We start from the raw sequence: 17198 nt of genomic DNA on the forward strand, positions 1-17198 counted from the left end.
GCGGCGCGCCGGAGGACGCCCGCTGCTCACGGGCCGGCGGAGGCCCCCCGGGGCGGGGCGCGGCCCGCCGCCGTAAGGGCAGAGGGCGGGCGGCGCGCCTACCGCCGCTGGGGCGGCGCGATCCATGCGTCCCGCGCGGCCTCTTCCGCGCCGTAAGTGCCGCCCCTGCCGCCGCCGCTGCCGCGGGCCTCGCTCGGGAACGCGTTGCGCGGATCGCCGCCGGGCCGGGGACGGCGCACGCCGGCGGGGCTCGCCTCTGCGCGGCGCTGCCCTGCTCGCCGAGGGGCCTCCGCCGGCCCGTGAGCAGCGGGCGTCCTCCGGCGCGCCGCCCCCGCCGCGCTCGGGCTACGGAGCGGGCTCGCCGCGGGAAGCGAGGGAGCTCAGCCCGTTCTCGCGGACCAGGATCCGAGCGCAGGGAAGGGCAGGGAGCCGGAGCGAAGGAACTGTTCCCCGGCTGTGGCGCTACTTCCGAATTTAGGCTGCCCTGGGGGCAAGTCCACCGGGCCGGACTTGGGTCAGGACTTACTCTTAAGATTAGTGGGCCGAGGTCTCCAGCTTCTGACTACCGACTTTCCAAATGGATGCTTAAATTCAGGCCCCAGCCTCTACGGTGACGCTGTCCAGCCAGGATAACTCCAAGCGCGTAAAACTTTCGATAGCCTTGCCCTTCACTGCAGAACCCTGACCCGTCTGTACGAAGAGTAAATACCGCGCAACACTTGTAGCTTCTGCATTTTAGCAAAAAACGTCTTGTAAAAGGCCTTGTCGACACCCTGCCTTGCCGCAGCAAAGCCCGTTGAGGGCAAAGGGGTTCGTGTAGTTCAGCGGTCTCACGATCTCTATAAGGTGGGCACTTGTTGGCTCTGCTTAGTCACCGATCATGCAATAAACAGGACTCCTTTTTCCTGTTTTGCTGGCTGCTGAATTCCGGAAGTCTGCTAAGAAACAGGATTGGTGAACACAGTCAGGTAAGCTGCCAAGATCCTGGCACGGGGCATGGAATTAGATGGGCTGGTGAAACAGTAATTCACTCAACCTCTTTCTCAGACCTGAAGACAAGAGTATCTCGCTCCCGAGTGCAGGCCACTGAGGGCAGGGGTGCTGCACGGGGGTCTGGGCCGAGCGGGCAGGCCCCTCGGGGTGGGTGCTGTTCCAGACGTCGCGCTGACGCTGCCCTCCGGCCCCTTGCAGCTGGCCTGTCGGATGCCGCCCTGGAGGGCTGAGGGGCTGCCATGGAGAGCCGCGATGGAGGCTGCGCTGTGTCCCCCCACATGCCTTTGGCTGCTCCCCGCCTGGATCTTGCTGCTGCTGCCAAATGGACTCGCCACGGGGACGGTCTTGCGCCTGGGGGCAGAGCCCTGTAGAGCCGGCCCCTGCCCTGGCACGCTGACGTGGGCAGTGCGCTTGTCTGCACCCGAGGGATCGCCTCCCCCCGAGGACGAGCTGGACCGGCAGGCCGACAGGCTGGCGAAGGCGGCCGGCCTGGTGAACGCTGGCCGGATCGGAGAGCTCAAGGGCCACTACCTCCTCGGCTACCAGCCGGCCGGCCCCCGCACTGGCCCGGACCTCGAGGCGGTGCAGCACTCGGTGGAGGCCATCTTCGCCCAGCACGACAGCGTGAGGTGGCACGCCGAGCAGCAGCTGCTCAAGCGCTCCAAGCGCGGCCTGCACTTTAATGACCCCAAGTACCCCCAGCAGTGGCATCTGGTAAGCAGGGCCCCCCGGGGCTGCCGGGGAGGGGCTGCCTGCCCGGCCCGGGGACCCTGCTGAGCATGCGCCTGCTGCAGCAGAGGGGCAGGCTGGCTCCCACCGTGCTTGCGACCCCCACCCCAGGCGCGCAAAGGCCCGAGACGGCTGGGGGTGCTGGGTGGCCCACCCCTGTCCTGAAAGGCCTGGGCCAGGCGCTTCGGGCCTCGGCTCCCCAGAGCCCCAGCCAGCGGTCGGGAATGGGGAGCCCCTCATTACGGGCTGCCCTTTCTTCACGCCTCCGAGAGCCAGGATGCAACTTGCTGCTCGGGAGGGGCCGGTGCGGGAGCAGCAGAGTTTGGTGGGGCGGCCCACCTGGGCTGGGGTCCCAAATCACACCTCTTGCCCCACTGGAGGTCAGGGTGCAGGGTCTAACCCTCCCCGGGGTCCCCTTGGCGCCCGCCCTCCGCCTGCCGGCCGGGGCCCCCTGAACGCGGCTCTCTCTCCTCCCGTCGGCAAGAACAATCGCAAGAGCCCGGGGATGGACATCAATGTGACGGGCGTGTGGGAGCGCAACGTGACGGGCCGCGGCGTGACCGTGGTGGTCGTGGACGATGGCGTGGAGCACACCGTCAAGGACATCCAGCCCAACTACGTGAGTGGACCTGGCTCTGCCCCCCGCCCCCCACGTCCCCTCCCCCTCTCCCCGGCAGCCGTGGCCCCTCTCAGCGAGGCAGGGAGGTGTTCTGGGGAGTGTCTGGGTCCACCCCTCGCGGGCTGGGCTGCCGTCCTGCCGTGGCCGCCCGGCTCAAGGCTGGAGCGGCTGCCCGAAAGGCCTTCTGGAAGGGAGCTGGGCAGCCCGAGCGTGCGATTCCCCGTGCGAGAACAGGGGCCGAAGGCGGCCAGCACCTGCCTCTGCCCACTGGTCGCCCGGGCTGGGCTGGGCTGGGCCTGCGTGTGGTGCGGGGCCACCACTCTTGGCGAAAACTGGAGGACGCTGACGCGATGGCTGCAGCTGCTGTTTGATTTGCTGAGGAACAGATGCCCCCAGCTGCCCGTGGCAGCGCCTGCCCGTTTCGCTGGCTCACAAGTGTCCTTTAGTGAAGCAGGGCCACCTCTCAGAGGCGTCTGCTGGGGAGTAAGCAGGAGTCCAGCCGCCGCGCGGATCAGCTGGCGTTACCTGGGGCCCAGGGGAGCTGTCCAGCTCCGCTTTCCACAGACGCCCCCTCGCCGGCGCCTGTTCCGCCTGGCGAGTGAGCAGTGCCAGGAGCCCCGGGAGGATGCCGGGTGAGGGCCAGATGTTGCCCGGGGTGGGGTGATCGCGAGGGGGTGATCCCGTGCCAGCTCTGGCCTCTCCTCAGAGCCCCGAGGGCAGCTACGACCTGAACTCCAACGACCCGGACCCCATGCCCCACCCGGATGAGGAGAACGGCAACCACCACGGGACCCGCTGTGCAGGGGAAATCGCCGCCGTCTCCAACAACAGCTTCTGCGCCGTGGGAGTGGCCTACGGGAGCCGCATCGCAGGTAGCGCTCCTTGCTGCCCACGAGGCCTGCTCCGCCGACCGAGCCGCGTGTTCGTGTGTCCTGTTCCACCGTTCCGAGGCCGTCCCCTCGGCACAGGGTCATGCGTGCAGGGCGTGTCCTTGGCCCCCCAGCCCCTTTCCCGGGGATGGGGGTGCAGCCTCCGGTATTTCCACCAGCCCCACTTTCATGCCAAGTTCTCCGAGTGGTCGCCCGAAAGTGAGGGCGCCGCAGGCGCTCTTTTCCCGGCTTTGCCTGGTTCCTGCAGTGGCCCCAGGAGGCCAGTCGAGGTGCTTGCAGCCACAAGGCCAGAGGTGAGGCCGACCCACCGGTTTCCGGGGCAGAGTCCCTGAACCAGGCGCATTCTGGCCGTGCAGGGATCCGGGTGCTGGACGGGCCGCTGACTGACAGCATGGAGGCCATCGCGTTCAACAAGCACTACCAGATCAACGACATCTACAGCTGCAGGTCTGTGTGGTCGGCGGCAAGGCGTGGCGGGGGGGGGCTGGCTTCCCAGCTCAGCCGGCAGCATCCCCCTTGGCGTGCAGGCGACCCCCCGGTCCTTGGCAGCATCTCGGGCCGGGTCTGTGCGAGGGTGTCGTGTGTTCCGGTCCCAGAAGCCACTGCAGGGGGCAGCTTCCTGGCTGCATGTCGGCTTTGCTGCAGCCGCCAAGAGATTCCGCTTCCTCCCCCCGATCGGCAGCCCCGCCGCTGTCCACACAGCCGGGATTCCAGCTGGCCCCGGCCAGGGATGGCTGCCCGCGGGGCCCGCTTCCCCAGGGATGCTGAGTGCTCTTTCCGGGGATGTCTCTCTGCAGCTGGGGTCCGGATGATGACGGCAAGACGGTGGACGGCCCTCACCAGCTTGGAAAGGTGTGAAGAGGCGGGCTGCTGCCTTGCCACCCCCGTCGGGCGCAGAAGAGGCCCCCGCACCCGGGCCCTGCGCTCGGGGGGGACGTGGGGTGGTGGGCATGCAGCCGGGCCCTGGGGCGTGCTTCCCAGAGGAAGGGTGGGGCCTCTGCTCCCTTCGGCAAGCCCGGCTCTCGGAGGGGCTCTGTGCCTGATGGCGCACCTCCCTGGAAGGACTTGCCTGGGAACCCTCCGGGGCTGGCGGGGCAGCAGCCCCCTCACCCGAGGCCCATCCGCTCTGCTTCCAGGCTGCCCTACAGCATGGGGTGATCGCCGGCCGCCAGGGCTTCGGCAGCATCTTCGTGGTGGCCAGCGGCAACGGGGGGCACCACAGCGACAACTGCAACTATGACGGCTACGCCAACTCCATCTACACCGTCACCATCGGTAACGGTGGGGTGGGGAGTGGGAGGCAGTGCCGCCCCGGGCCGCGGGGCCCCGCTGTCCCGAGGGGCCCTCCTGGGTCCCGGCTGCCTTCCTGCCCAGGAGCCCCGGCAGCCGGCTCCCTGGCCTCCCTCGCTGCCCAGCCCAGGCGTGCCAGCCGGGCCAGTCCTGCGGCAGCCTCTTCCTCGGCCTCTGGCACTGCCTGCTATGCCACCGCCTCCAGTGAGAGCCGCTGGCACCTGGGAATCTGCCCTTTCCCCAGAAGCAGTGGGCCCCTGGGGTGCTCACGCGCCACCGTTGGGTGGAGAAGCCCCGCCACTGGGTCTGGAGGCCCGGCACGCCGTGGGAGAGCACCGACGCCTCATTTTCAGGGCTTTCTTGCCAGCTACCAGCCGGCATCTCGGCACCATCCTGCCCACTCCGCCAAGGCCGCTGAGAATGCAGCCGGCTGCCGGCTCCCTTGCCCCTGGTGCTGCGCGGCGAATAGATCCCTTCCCAGGGCTGGAAGCTGCTCTGGCCGGGTTTGCAGAGCAGAGGATGGGAGGCCGAGGCAGCGATGGAGGCCCGGATGGAGCCCGGGCAGGTGCTTGCTCCCTGCCCGCCCTTGTGCTTTCACGAGCTTGGCCTGGGACTGGGGTTCTTGGCAAGGCAGAGAGAGGCAGCCTTGCTCTGGAGGTGGGCTGTGGGAGGGTCCCATATGCTGCAGGGGGAGGGAGCAGCTGCGGCTGCGAGCCAGACCCTTCGGAGATGGATGGTCTTGCCGAGCTTCCAAGGCGAGCATTGCTGCACAGAGCTGAGGGGTCTAAACCGCCTGCCAAAAGCGCAGCCGGAGAGGCAAAGCCAGAGGGGCAGCCTGGAAGGGAGCCTCCGCCATTCACCCTGTTCTTGCTCTGAGTTCCTGAAGCGGCACCCGAAGCGGCGAGGGCTGCGCTTGGGTTCGGTCAGCAACCGTTTCAGCACACGCCAGCGAAACAGAACAAGTTGGCAGAGCGGGGCTGGCAGCCCGGCCCGGGGCTGCGTGATCCTCTGCGCTACAGCCAGGCAGAAAGCGGCAGCTCCACTTCCGAAGTGGGGGCAGACAGTCTTGGGGGGCAGTCCGATGCCTGTTTAGGCAGGGAACAGTTCTGCGGCTCTGAGTCTTATGCGTGTCTGGAAGTGCACAGGACGATGGGCTGAGTGTCCTTCGGTTTCGAGGCAAGGCTGCTCTGGCCTCGCCTGCTCACGCAGAGGGGGCTAAAGCGGATTCCGCTCCTGGCGGAGGCTCGGGAGTGGCCTCTGCCCTTGCTGGGATCCGTCTTCCAGACTGGGCCACCCGCGACTCACTCATTCTGTGCCCTGCCGGCCCAAGCACTCACTCGGTCACGAAGGGACGGGGCGCAGCAAGGCAGGCTGCCCGGTGCCCGAGCCCCGGGACCGCTCATCCACCGGCTCGCCCGCAGGCGCAGTGGACGAGATGGGCTACAAGCCCTTCTACGCAGAGGAGTGCGCCTCCATGCTGGCCGTGACCTTCAGCGGCGGGGACAAGCTGATGAGGAGCATCGTGAGTGTCGCGCTCCCCACTCGGGTGGGGGGGCTGCACCGATGGGGGGGCCTGGCGCGTCCTGGGAAGGCTGCAGCTAATTCTTCGGCCAGCCTCTTGCGGTGCTTTGGAGTCCGTGCTAGAACGGTTTCCTTAATGGGAAGAAGTCAACCCGGTTTCTTGACACCAGTTGGCAACTCCTGGCTTTTGCCGTGCGCGCTTGCGTGAGGCTCCAAGTGCGCGTCTCACGCCTGAGTGGATGCCCGAGCACGACGCACCTCCGGGAACGAGGGTGCCCCCAGGATCGGGCCTGCGCTTCCCCAGCAGTGCTGCTTCTCTGCCAGGAGGAAGCCAGGCGGCCTCACCAGGAGCAGGACGGAGCCAGGAGGGGAGGGGGCCGGGCCGGCCCTGGGATCTGCCGCAGCGGCCATGGGCAGGGGGGTGGCACTGCAGGACCCCTGCGACCGACGCCCCCACTTGCGCTCACCACCGTTGCTTTCCCTCCTGCAAAAGGGGGTCCCCCCTCCCCCCCAGCAGCCCCTTTTCTTTTGTCTCTGGGGACCCTCCCCCCGATCACACCTGCCAAGAGCCGCTCTTCCCCCAGGTTCGGGGAACACCCCGAAGACCAGAGCAGGTCCTCGTCCAGCCCAGCACGGCTCCAGGAGCCTGGCTGGGCCGCCCGGGGCTGCCCTCCTCCCGCCCACCCAACGAGTGAGACCCCCGCCCAGGAGACTGGCCAGCGCCTGCTTACCCTCTGCCTCTGCCTCTGCCCTCCAGGCCACCACGGACTGGGACCTGCAGCGGGCCACGGGCTGCACAGAAGGCCACACGGGCACCTCCGCCGCGGCCCCCTTGGCGGCCGGCATGATCGCCCTCATGCTGCAGGTGCGCCCCTGCCTCACCTGGCGGGACGTCCAGCACATCATCGTCTTCACAGCCACCAAGGTGAGGCGAACGCCCGGCTGGGGCAGCACGGCTTGGGCAGCCCAGCTTGGTTGGAGGCGGCTTCCGGTGCTCCGCGGCCAGAAGTCTCTGCCTGGGAGGGGATCGCAAGGCTGCCCTCCCTCCTTCGAAAGCTGGTCCTCCCCGACCTGATGCCCGGCACCTCCCTGCCCGGCTGGCCACCCACGTGCCTTCTCTTGCAGTACGAAGACCGCCGGGCCAGCTGGGACACCAACCAGGCCGGGCTCAGCCACAGCCACCAGCACGGATTCGGCTTGCTGAACGCCTGGAGGCTGGTGAACGCCGCCAAGGTAGCCCTGCGGGGAGGGCGTTCCCACACCGAGGGAGGGGGCCATTCGCCCGGGGGCACAGGCCACCGGAATAGTAGAGGGGGCGTGGCAAGGTGGGCGGTCCCTGCCCAGAGGCCCCCGAGCAGCCACCCCTCCACTGACTGGCCGGCTGACTCCAGGCGGCAAGGTCGTTTCTGGACGGCTCAGCCAACCCTGGAGAGCCGGACCGCGCCGGACCGCATGCAGTGGGCATTGAGCACATGCTGGTCCTCTGAGGAGGGGTCCTGTGGGGACTGTGCAGGGCGCTGTATCCTCCCTCCCCTTTGTCCCCTCTTCTCCCGCCGGCAGGTCTGGGAGTCCGTCCCATACCTGGCCTCCTTCGTCAGCCCCACCCTGAAGGAGGGCAAGGCCATCCCGCTGGAGCCGGGGCGCCTGGAGGTCGCCTGGAACGGTGCGTACCTTTTCGGGTGGGGAGGGGGACTGGGCCCACCTGGCAGGGGAGCGGAGGCCCTTTCCCAGACCCCTGGAAGGGGCTGGCCCGCAAAGGGCCGTGGCTCCGGTGGGGGGGGGGGTCCCTCGAGAGGCCCAGGGCCCTGCGGGCGAACGGGGCTGAGGTGCGGCACGAGGGGCAGCCTGAAGCACGTGGCCGCTGCTGCTGGCCGCCCTCGCGAAGAGGCAGGACACCTTCTAGGCTGGCCGCTGGGGAGCATGGGTGGGGAGGTGCCGTGGTCCCGCTGCTGTGTGGCCAGTGTGGGAGCAGAATGGCCCCCTTGGCCTGACTTGCTGCAGGTGCTTCCATGGCTTCGGGCGCGTGGCTCCACCCAAAGGGAGCTTGCGTGGCCGAGTGCGACGGGGCACAGAGGCCGGTGTGGAGGAGCCGCCTGGCGGATCGTTCCCGGGTTGATTACCGGCGGGGGCTGGGGGAGTCTGTGTGTGAGCAGATGCCCGAGGGCTGCCAGAGCATCAGTGCCGCTGGAGGGAGGGAAGGCAGAGCGGCCCCTTCCTCCTCCTCCTCCTCCTGAGGCAGGGCTGTGCCTCCCTGCTCAGCCACGGCGGGGGTGCTTGGCTGGATGGCTGGTGCCCGACCCGCAGCTCCCCCTGCCCATTTTAGGCAATGCGGCCGCTTCTGTCTTGGCCTCCTCTGTCGGCACAAAGCAGGCCGCCAGCCCATGCGCGGTTCTCTCGAGCCCGGCTGCAGCGGGAGGAGCGCCGCCAGCCCGCCCTGCATCCCCCAGCAGAAGCCTCGCAGCCCCCAGAGCCGCCCCTTGCCTTTCTCCAGCTGCGGAAGCATTTGGCCGCTCGGGGGCCTGTCAGCACCGCAGAGAAAGCCCAGGAGCTAGACCCGGCTGAGGTGGAATTGACCCGGCCTTGTGGGTGGAAAGAGTCATGCTCGCCGGAGGCCGTGAGAGGCCCTGATGGGGCGAGGGGGGCTCACAGGGCCGGCTTCCCAGGCCGTCCCCTTGCTCCAGCTCCGGCTGGACCGCAGACCACGAGTGCCGGCGGTCTCCGCACCCTCCCGCCACCGGCTGCTTCCCTCGGCCGGAGAGCCGGCCGGTCTCGCGCCTGCTGGTGCAGCCAGGAAGGCAGGTCCCTCCCGGCCTCGCCAAGTGCCTCGCAGCCCGGGAGCTGCTGGACGGGAGTCGGGCCGCGCTCTGCCTGTTTCCCTAGAAGGAATTTTCTGAGCAGAAGCGAGCCCCGGCTGGGGAGTGCCAAGCCCGGAGAGGAATGCGGGGTCAGGCCCCACGGGGGGGGGGGGCGGAGGAGGAGGAGGACCACCTCTGGCCTGCGGGCTGCCTGGGCTGCCGTGGAGAAAGGGCGTTAACCCCTCGCAGGCCCCGCCTGGATTTCCGGGGGAGGATGCGCTGGGCGGCAGGAATCCAGGCCGCTTGAGGAGCAGGGCAGGCGTCGTGCCCCCGAGCAGACTCCCCGTGCCGGGCATCGCGGCGTGCAGGGCCGGCCATGGCTCCCATGGGCCAGCGACATCTCCTTGCTATTGCAATGGAGGCCCCCGCACCCCGGCCCCTCCCCGCCCGGCCCCGCAGGTGCCCTGTTCGGCTGCTAGCAGAAGGACGCGCTTCGAGGTGCCCGGGCAGGGCAGGCGAGGCCAGGAGCTGGAGACGCTGCGCTGCCTCACGGGTCTGGGGCTGCCCACTGCCTCTGAGCCCCTCCCGCATCGGGGGGAAGCCACATGGGGCCCGGCATCGCCCCAGAACACATGCCACGGTGCGTGGATGAGAGGCTGCCCCCCTCCTCCCGCGTCCGTGCCCCAGGACATCCGAGGGCCAGCCGGGCGCCAGGCAGCGCCAGGCAGCACACGGTTCTCTCCCTCAGTCTCAGAGTCGGACCTGGCGCTGTCGGGGATGCGGACGCTGGAGCACGTGGCCGTCACGGTCACCATCACCCACCCGCGCCGCGGGAACCTGGAGCTGCGCCTTCTCTGCCCCAGCGGCACGGAGTCCCTGATTGGGACGGCGCGGAGCATGGACTCGTGAGTGTGGCCTTCCGGCCCGATTTTGGGCCAGGGTCTTTCCCGGAGAGGCCGGGCCCAGGGCCGGACTCTCGCTGAGCACCCACGGGGGCCACGGGCAGGCTGCTCTGTGGGTGTGAACAGCCGGAGCAGGCTGGGGAGGGGGCGGCTCCCCGCCGTGAGGCCTGCGGTCTGATCCTTGCTGAGAGGGTCCTGGGGCTGGCCTGGCCTCGGGGGCATCTGCTCTCGGCGAGGGGGGCCCAGGCATCTGGCTGCCCCCGTGGCTGAGCGGCTCCCATGCCCCCTCCTCCCCAGGGATCCGAACGGCTTCGTGGGCTGGACATTCTCCACCGTGCGCTGCTGGGGCGAGGAGGCCCAGGGCACCTACCGACTGGTGATCCGCGATGTTGGTGAGCCTTCCCACACGGGAACGCTGCTGGGGGTCGGGGGGCAAACTCCCACTTCACCCCCGTGTGTCCTGACACATTCACCCCCCCGGCGGCTCCAGCAGCTTGCCTGAACTGCGCTCTGGTCCCAGTGGCTCTCTGCCTCTCCCCAGGGGACGAGATGCTTCAGGCAGGCTTCCTGAAGGAGTGGCAGCTGACACTCTACGGATCCGCCTGGGCCCCGGCCGAGATCCAGGCACGGCAGAGGTGAGGGCAGGTCGGTCATGGCCTGGCGCGGGCAGCTCCCCGCGCCCCACTGCCCTCCGCCTCGCGAGTCGGGCTGCCTGAAGCCGCTGAGGAGGCTGGGCCAGCGCAGGGGCCAATCCGTTACTGCGCGTGCAGAAGGCCTGAGCTGATCCGGCGCAGGGAAAGGATGGTGCGGGGAGCGTGCCCTGCCTCTCCCACCTGCAGCCCCGGAGAGCTGCGGGTGGCCGGGGGAAGCCCTGCCCACACCTGGCTTTCCAGGCAGCAGGAACAGTGGCGGCCTGCCCCCGGTGCACACGAGCCGTCCCTGCGATCTGGGTGAGATGAGGGCGGCCCCAGTCGCCACCGCACAATCCGACCGTGGGAAGGGGAAGGGGGAGGCCTGCCCACCTCCTCCAGCAGCCCCCTCGGTCTCCACAGGCTGCTGGAGGAGGCCATGAGTGGCCGGTACCTGGACAGCAGCTTCTCCTTGCCCTGCCCGCCCGGCCTGCGGATCCCGGAAGAGGAGCCCTACACCATCTCTGCCAACACCCTCAAGGTGAGGACTGCTGCCCCAGCAGATCCTCGCTGGGCCACCCTGCGGGTCACGGGGGAGAGGCGGGCAAGGGTGGCCAGGCCGTGGGGTGGGCAGCCGTCCGTCCGCAGCAGGGCTTGCGGGAGCAGAGGGGTGCTCTCCGCAGCCACGGCAGCCCAGGGGCCTCTCCGGGGCTCCCGCTTCTGAGGGCCGCCCCTCACTCGCCGCTTACCTGTGGTGGCGCTGACGCGTCCCTCCCTGCCCCAGACGCTGATGCTGCTGGGCTGCTTCGCCGTGTTCTGGACCTTCTACTACCTGCTGGAGGCGCTCTGGACGCGCAGCGGCAGGACCCTGGACCTGGCGGCCTGCAGCGGGGGCGCCCCTTGCCCCTGGCCCTCCGTGGTCCGACCCGCCCGGAGCGCGAAGGAGGGGACGGCGGTGGAAGAGACCATCCCCTTGTGCGGGGAGAAGGATGTGGAGGCCGAGCAGTGCTCCCCACCCCCGGGGGGGCCGGGGCAAGACCAGCCGGAGCTCTGGGGGCTGCATGACCCTCACTAGCAGGACAGCCTTGCAGCCTCGCCCAAGCCACGGCCGCCTACCTCACTCCCCGTGGCTCGCTGGCGGAGCCCCTGGGACGCGAACGGGACCCCGCCTGTCCCCATCGGCCACAGGGACAGAGTTCTGGGACGCCTGGGACCGCTGTGCCTGCCCTGCACTGGCCCGGCTGCCGGGCTCGCTCTGGCTTTCTCGCCGGAGGGGTGGGCTGCTCCAAGATGCCTGCCAGCCAGAGGCCCTGCCCCTTGCAGACACCGACCTGGGAGGGCTGGCCGGAGCCCAGCCCTGCGCACCCATCCTGTCCTGCTGGTCTCTCAGACACCACAGCTCGGGCTGCCAGCTCCCTGGCGGCCGGCCTCCTCTGGAGCAAGCATGCAGATCCCGAGGCGTGTCTCCTCTCTGTCTTGGGGTCCATGCAGAGGACGATGGGTGTGTTTGCTGGGTCAGGCAGGAGCCCGGCTGGCCAGCTGGGGGCATGGGCCCCCTCCCGCTCGGCCTGCCTTCAGCTTAACCCGAGGGGAGCGGCTCCTGTGCTCCCCAGAAGCTGAGGGGCCGCGAGTGCGTCTCCTGGAATCACCAATTAATTTTGCTTTTGAAGTCAACAGCAGGATCTTTTCTTTACAGCTTTCCAAAATAAACCCTTTGAAACCTGAGCGCGTGCCTCTCTCCATGCCCTCTCCATGCTGACGGGGGTGGCTTTGCCTTCTCTGACTCTCACGGAGGAGCGAGGGGCTCCCGGCTGCGGACCCCCTGCTCCCCCCGCCAGCGCTCCCGCAGCACTGCACTCTGCTTCCCATGCTGTCCTCGCGGTTGGGCTCCCGCAAGGTGGCCCCCAGGCACCGGAGTCGGGCCTTCGGGCAGGCGCAGTCTGTCTGCTGCAGGCCTGTGGGCACGGAGGGGCCCTGTGCCGCCCTCGAGGCCCGGCTCATGGCGGCGCTGCCTCCGTCGGGCTGCCCTGCTTCCCCCCCGCTGCACGCAGCTGGCCTCCAAGCCCGCAAGGCAGCCCCGCCGCCTCTTTGGAAGACCCCGTGGCCCGTTGCCCTGGGACAAGCACACCGCCCTTTAGGCGGCGGCGGGGGGCTCGGCTTCGTCTGCCCTCCATGTCCTGCTGGCGTGCCGTCCCGCTGCGGCGTCTCCGGCATCCCAAGTGCGGCACCAGAACGGAGCAGCTTCAAATAAAGAGCCAAGAAACCTACCGGGATTCATAGTTTTTAATTGATGACCGACGGCAAGTACAAAAGTGCGGCGGGAGGTGGCCCCCGCCTCCCGCTCGGCGAGGACGCGCAGGAAAGGGTTTCTCTGGCGTGTGCTTCGGCCACGTGGGGCCCGTGGCCGGACGCGCTGTCCGGGGACGCTTCTGGGGCCGGGCCCTGCCAGGGCACCGCGCGAGGGCCGGGCCTCGGCCGGGAGCGGGAGCAAGCGGGGCGGTGTAGCGGGGAGCGTGCAAGCGGCCGCCGGGTGGCGGAGCGAGCGGGAGGGTGGGCCACCGCCACGGGGCGGCCCCCCGGGCCCGCTGCCCGCCCCCACGTGTGGCTCCCGGGGCAGTGGTGGCACGGCTCAGAGAGGCTCTCCGGAGCGCCCGGGCAGCGAGGTCCACCGGGGGGTCGTGCGGGGGCGGGGGGCCGGGGCCGCGGGGCCGGCGCTGGCTTAGCTGATGATCTGCCGGGGCCGGCCGTAGCCGGTCATGCCCGCCTGCGAGGCGCCCTGGTTGGAGCCCATCTGCAGGCCGATGACATTCTTGCCCTCCTTCAGCTGGCTGTCGGAGAAGTCCCGCCTGTTCTCCTGGGCTTTCCTGGGGTGCGGAGAGAAGGGTGCCTGAAAGCCGGTCCCGGGGAGGCCCCGGGCACAGCAGGTGACCTCTTGCCGCCCCCCAGCACGCCCTGTACGCAAACCCAGCTGGGGCGCTGCGGGCCCCAGGGCAAGGGTGCCCCCCCACGCCCGGGGGTCCCTTGCTGCTCCCCCCACGGGCCGGGAGCCACTTACTTCATGAACCAGGTGGGGTCTCCGCGGTACTGCCCGTCGTTTTTCGTCACCGCCAGGCTGCCCAAGGCCATCAGCGTCCGCTGCACGGCGGCCATGTCCTTAGCTGGGAGCAGAGGACGAGCGTGAGGCGGGGAAGCGGGTGCCGTGGGCTCAGGGGAGCCCCTCTGCCGGCCACTCGCCCAGCCCTTGTGGTGCGGAGCCGGAGGAAGGCACTACCCCCCAGCCATGGGGCGGGCTCTGCCCTTACCACACTTCCCACAGCCCCTGTCCGCCTCACCTTCGAAGAGGTCGACCGTCTGGAAGATGTCCGTCTTCACCACGCCGTAGTCCTCGGCCGCCTTCAGGAACTGGGCGATCTGCTCCATCTGCTTGAAGACCATGCTGGGGGGCGGCTCCGGGATCTTCACGGGCTTGGAGCCGCTCGGGTAGAGGCTGTTCACCAGCTTGCTGAGCACCTGCCGGAGGCAGAGAACAGGTGTGCCCCTGGAGACCCCTCGAGATAAAGCCAAGGGGTTGTCCGTTCCTGGACCCGACGGGCGCAAGGAGCACACGCGCAAGCCCCTGTCCCGGCTGGCTGGTGGCCCCAGATCGGCCGCGGGGGCGCCGGCCCAGCCTGGCCCTCCAACGCCAGTCACACAGGGCCACGGGTGCTCACCCGCTAAGCCGAGAGCAGTCACACCTGCCCAGGCCTGCCACTTCTCTTGCTAGTGGGTCAGCCGTCCCCAGCTGAGCTGTGGGGTCACGGGCTGAGCTGGGGGCTGGGGAGGGGTGTGAGCCATCAGGAGCGACCAAGGGAAATGCTTACAATGCCGTTCTTCAGCCAGACCTGAAAGCCCAGCCGGCCCCGTTCGGGGCGCCCCACCTCGGCCCCGCACTGGGCCACGACCCACTCCACCAGCCGCTCCTCAAGCTCGTCATCGTACTTCTTCTCGATCTTGGCCTGGACGTCTCTGCTCAGGCCGAAGGAGGGGCCTTTGTTTGCCATCTTCTGTGCAGGGGGAGCTCTGGGGGGCACAGAGAGGTGCGTGGCACGTGGGTGGGGGCCAGCGAAACGCGGCCCGCTGGCGCTCTCCAGGGACCGGCACGAGGGCAAAGCGCGCTCCTCCGGGGCACCGTGGGACTGGGTGCCCTCGGAGGAGTCATGTGGGCAGCGCGGGAGCCGGCTCAGTCCCCTGCGGACTGTGGGGCTGGAGGCGGTGAGGCCGGACCCTCAGACCTCTGCCACCCACTGGGACGGTGGGAGCCGCCGGAGCTCCCGGGCCGGGAGGGCTCACGCAGGCCGGCCCCGGGGGGCCTGCTGCAGACCAGGCTGCCTGCCTTGGCCTCTGCCAGGCATCCCCTCCTGCTGTCCGGACCGGTTGTGTGCGGCCAGGAGGCTCCCGCACGGCGCAGGTCCTGGCTGTGAGCCCGGGTGTGCCGGCGGTGCTGCCGCATCCCTTCCGGAGCACCGTCCAGCCAAGAGCTGCGATTGGCGGCCCCGACCGGCAAGGACCAGGGGCGCCTCAGGCTGGCCTGCTGCTGGCGCGCCCACACGGGGGGGGTGCCGCCCGCCCGCCCGCCCGCCCACTGCCCTGCCCTGCCCTGCCCTTCCACTTGGCTCCCGCACCTCCGCGCAGCTGCCTTTGCCTCCCCTGCCAGAAAGCCCGTCCTGAACCTGCCGAGGCAGCCGAAGGGACGCAGCCCGCTGGCCGGGCGTTCCCAGCGAAGCCCGTGTTCCTGAGGCTGGGCTCCGCTTTGCGGCCAGCCTCCTCTCTCCGTTCGTCTTCGAGCCCGTCACTGTTGTCGCAGTGAAGGGCCAGGCCAGCCCCTCGGAAGGAGCACTCGGGCCTCCGCGGCTGAGCTTCCCGAGGGGCCTGGCCCGAGCGCTCATCTCCTCTTCTCTCCTCTCCTCGCCACAGCCCCACCCCGGGCACGCCGTGGCCAGCAGGGAGCGCGGGCCAGTCCCACCCGAGGCGATTGCCCCCCTCCGCCTGGCTCTCCTCTCTCTGCCAGCCCAGCACCCAGTGCTCCCGCAGGCCACCCTGCTCACCGCTGGCGCCGAGCCGCTCTCGGCACACCTGCGGGTCACTTGCCTGCTTGCCTGCTGGTAGGGCTGCCCCCTTGCTCTTTGGAATCCCCCTTCCCAGCTGGGGCCACAGCAACAGGGCCCCCAGGAGCCCGGCAGCTGCGCCAGCCCTCCCTCCCTCGCTCCCCCTGGCCATCCGACAGGTGCCCCGGGTTGCCCACAGCTGACCCAGCAACTAGAGACTCACTGCTGGCCCAGGAGCCATCCCGCTCCCCATCGCAGCAGGGAGGTCAGGCCTCCCCCACAGTCCCAAGCCGCCACGCGCCTCCCCCCGCCGGGACCCTGCTTCCCTGTCTGGGTTGCTCCTGGACCCCTCCCCAGCCAGGCCAGCCTCCCGGGGAAGCCAAACTGCGGGAGCCCGGCCCCGCCGCGGCTGCCTCCCTGGCGTCCCACGGGCAGCTGGCCCCGCGGCACCGGCTCCCGAGGCTCCTACTTACCGAGGCTGCTTGGAGTTCTCCCAGACACCGCTTGGCCGAGCCCTGGACTCCGTCAGGAAGGGCTGGCTCGGGACTAAAAGGCTCCCCTTCCCTGGGCAGTGACATCATCGCTGGCCCTCCCCGTCCAGCCGCCCCCACCAAGGGGAGTGCCCCCCTCCTCGGAGCAAGGGACGCTGCTTCAGGCACCATATTTGGGGAAAGACTCCAAAAGACAGTGACGAAGGGCCCTTCCCTGACATTCCCCTCGTGCCTGAGTCAGCGCGGCCGGGCTCTGCCGGGGCTGGTCCAGGGCGGCCGGTCCTTTTTAGGCAGGGCCGCTCTGGCCCCAGATGTTGAGCAAGGCTGAGGCTTCTGCTTGGACCACACTGCAGGATCCCCTGTGAGGTCAAAACAATGTGGGGGGAGCCCCCTCCAGACTCCACCTCATCCAAATACCTCTAATTATGCAACCCGGGCCTCTCCGCGTTTACAGTCCCTGCTGCTCAGGATACCTAGCGTGATAGTTTGTGAAATGCAGTCTGCGTAGAGTTTACGTCCTGTATAAACCAGGGGTTTAGTTTCTATTTCTTTATCCTTCTACCTTTGCCAGACTGGGCCAGGGAACCTACGGGGGGGTTCTGAGAGTCCTGGGGCGGCGATTCAGTACCGGGAGCGTGCCGCTGTCCCCCGGGGCATCTGGAAACAGAGGCGCAGACGAGGGAGCGCAAGAACGGGGGACTTCATCCACCCCATGCGAAGCGGATGAGCCAGTGGAGGAGCCACGACAGAGATGCTGCGTGCCCCGACGCCAGAGCTCCAGTGCCCAGAAGCGGCTCTTCGTGGCGCCTGCCGGCGGGACGCAGCCTGCATTTGCCCAGGGCCTCCAAGAAGACCCGCTGTGGAGCTGGCAGCAAGCAGAGTCCACGGAGATAGCACATTTCGTGTGCTCGAGAGGAAAATTGCCAAGCAGAACCGATAGGGATGTGGAAAGACATGGAAAGAGGAAGCTATTCTGAAGTGGAGGCCTGGTGCAAAGGCAGCCGAAAGAGGGGCAAATCCCTCCGAAGTGCTTGGGGGTTGCTCAGCCGCAGCCCCCGAACCCGAGAGCTCACCAGCAAGGGCAACAAGCTGCGCCGGGAGCCATGAGAGCAGAGAGGCCTCTTTGGAAAAAGGGAGAACAAGCGGAGCGCAAGGAGCAGACGGCAGGAGGTGCAAAAGAGCCTTTCCAGGAAGGCCCTCTGACAACACCAAGGCCAGCGATAAACAATGGCGCATGTCATGTCATGCCGTCGTA

The 17198-nt window shown here is 68.9% G+C and overlaps 3 protein-coding genes across 5 annotated transcripts in view; 1 reads left to right on the forward strand and 2 right to left on the reverse strand.

Annotated features, from left to right (window-relative positions):
* The window catches only part of RNF214 (ring finger protein 214), a 12274-nt gene extending 11629 nt beyond the window's left edge, over positions 1-645 (reverse strand). Inside the window, exon 1 of the mRNA XM_044456304.1 lies at positions 527-645. The gene's annotated coding sequence lies outside the window, so the exon portion shown is untranslated. The remainder of the gene's footprint in view (positions 1-526) is intronic.
* Positions 646-858: 213 nt separating this feature from the next.
* PCSK7 (proprotein convertase subtilisin/kexin type 7) lies at positions 859-12093 on the forward strand. 2 transcript variants are annotated; one of them, XM_044456301.1, is made up of 16 exons: positions 859-968; positions 1192-1707; positions 2207-2341; positions 3048-3213; positions 3588-3678; positions 4029-4083; positions 4368-4506; positions 5943-6043; positions 6800-6967; positions 7168-7275; positions 7603-7705; positions 9586-9742; positions 10037-10131; positions 10281-10374; positions 10792-10909; positions 11153-12093. In XM_044456301.1, the coding sequence occupies exons 2-16, from the start codon at positions 1204-1206 to the stop codon at positions 11441-11443; spliced, it is 2325 nt and encodes a 774-aa protein (XP_044312236.1). In that variant the 5' UTR covers positions 859-968; positions 1192-1203; the 3' UTR covers positions 11444-12093. The 2 variants fall into 2 exon arrangements, with proteins under 2 accessions (XP_044312236.1, XP_044312238.1); XM_044456303.1 differs by lacking the exons at positions 10281-10374; positions 11153-12093.
* A 544-nt stretch (positions 12094-12637) lies between these two features.
* TAGLN (transgelin) lies at positions 12638-15977 on the reverse strand. 2 transcript variants are annotated; one of them, XM_044456307.1, is made up of 5 exons: positions 15926-15977; positions 14250-14427; positions 13701-13878; positions 13424-13526; positions 12638-13232 (listed from the first exon to the last, which is right to left on the reverse strand). In XM_044456307.1, the coding sequence occupies exons 2-5, from the start codon at positions 14406-14408 to the stop codon at positions 13088-13090; spliced, it is 585 nt and encodes a 194-aa protein (XP_044312242.1). In that variant the 5' UTR covers positions 14409-14427; positions 15926-15977; the 3' UTR covers positions 12638-13087. The 2 variants fall into 2 exon arrangements, with proteins under 2 accessions (XP_044312242.1, XP_044312241.1); XM_044456306.1 differs by having other exon boundaries at positions 14229-14427; positions 15926-15975.
* Positions 15978-17198: the final 1221 nt, after the last annotated feature.

This window comes from Varanus komodoensis, unplaced genomic scaffold (assembly GCF_004798865.1).
Source record: "Varanus komodoensis strain SLA01 unplaced genomic scaffold, ASM479886v1 scaffold83, whole genome shotgun sequence".
NCBI lineage: Eukaryota > Metazoa > Chordata > Lepidosauria > Squamata > Varanidae > Varanus > Varanus komodoensis.

What these genes read in the sequence shown, in the direction of transcription:
- PCSK7 (XM_044456301.1), top strand. Translation starts at nt 1,204, where the DNA reads ATGCCGCCCTGGAGGGCTGAGGGGCTGCCATGGAGAGCCGCGATGGAG. An exon ending in GGCTGGTGAACGCCGCCAAG is followed by an intron (nt 7,276 to 7,602) that starts GTAGCCCTGCGG and finishes TCCCGCCGGCAG; the next exon opens with GTCTGGGAGTCCGTCCCATA. An exon ending in TCTCTGCCAACACCCTCAAG is followed by an intron (nt 10,910 to 11,152) that starts GTGAGGACTGCT and finishes TCCCTGCCCCAG; the next exon opens with ACGCTGATGCTGCTGGGCTG.
- TAGLN (XM_044456306.1), bottom strand. Translation starts at nt 14,408, where the DNA reads ATGGCAAACAAAGGCCCCTCCTTCGGCCTGAGCAGAGACGTCCAGGCC. An exon ending in TCTGGCTGAAGAACGGCATT is followed by an intron (nt 13,879 to 14,228) that starts GTAAGCATTTCC and finishes TGCCTCCGGCAG; the next exon opens with GTGCTCAGCAAGCTGGTGAA. An exon ending in GACCCCACCTGGTTCATGAA is followed by an intron (nt 13,233 to 13,423) that starts GTAAGTGGCTCC and finishes TCCGCACCCCAG; the next exon opens with GAAAGCCCAGGAGAACAGGC.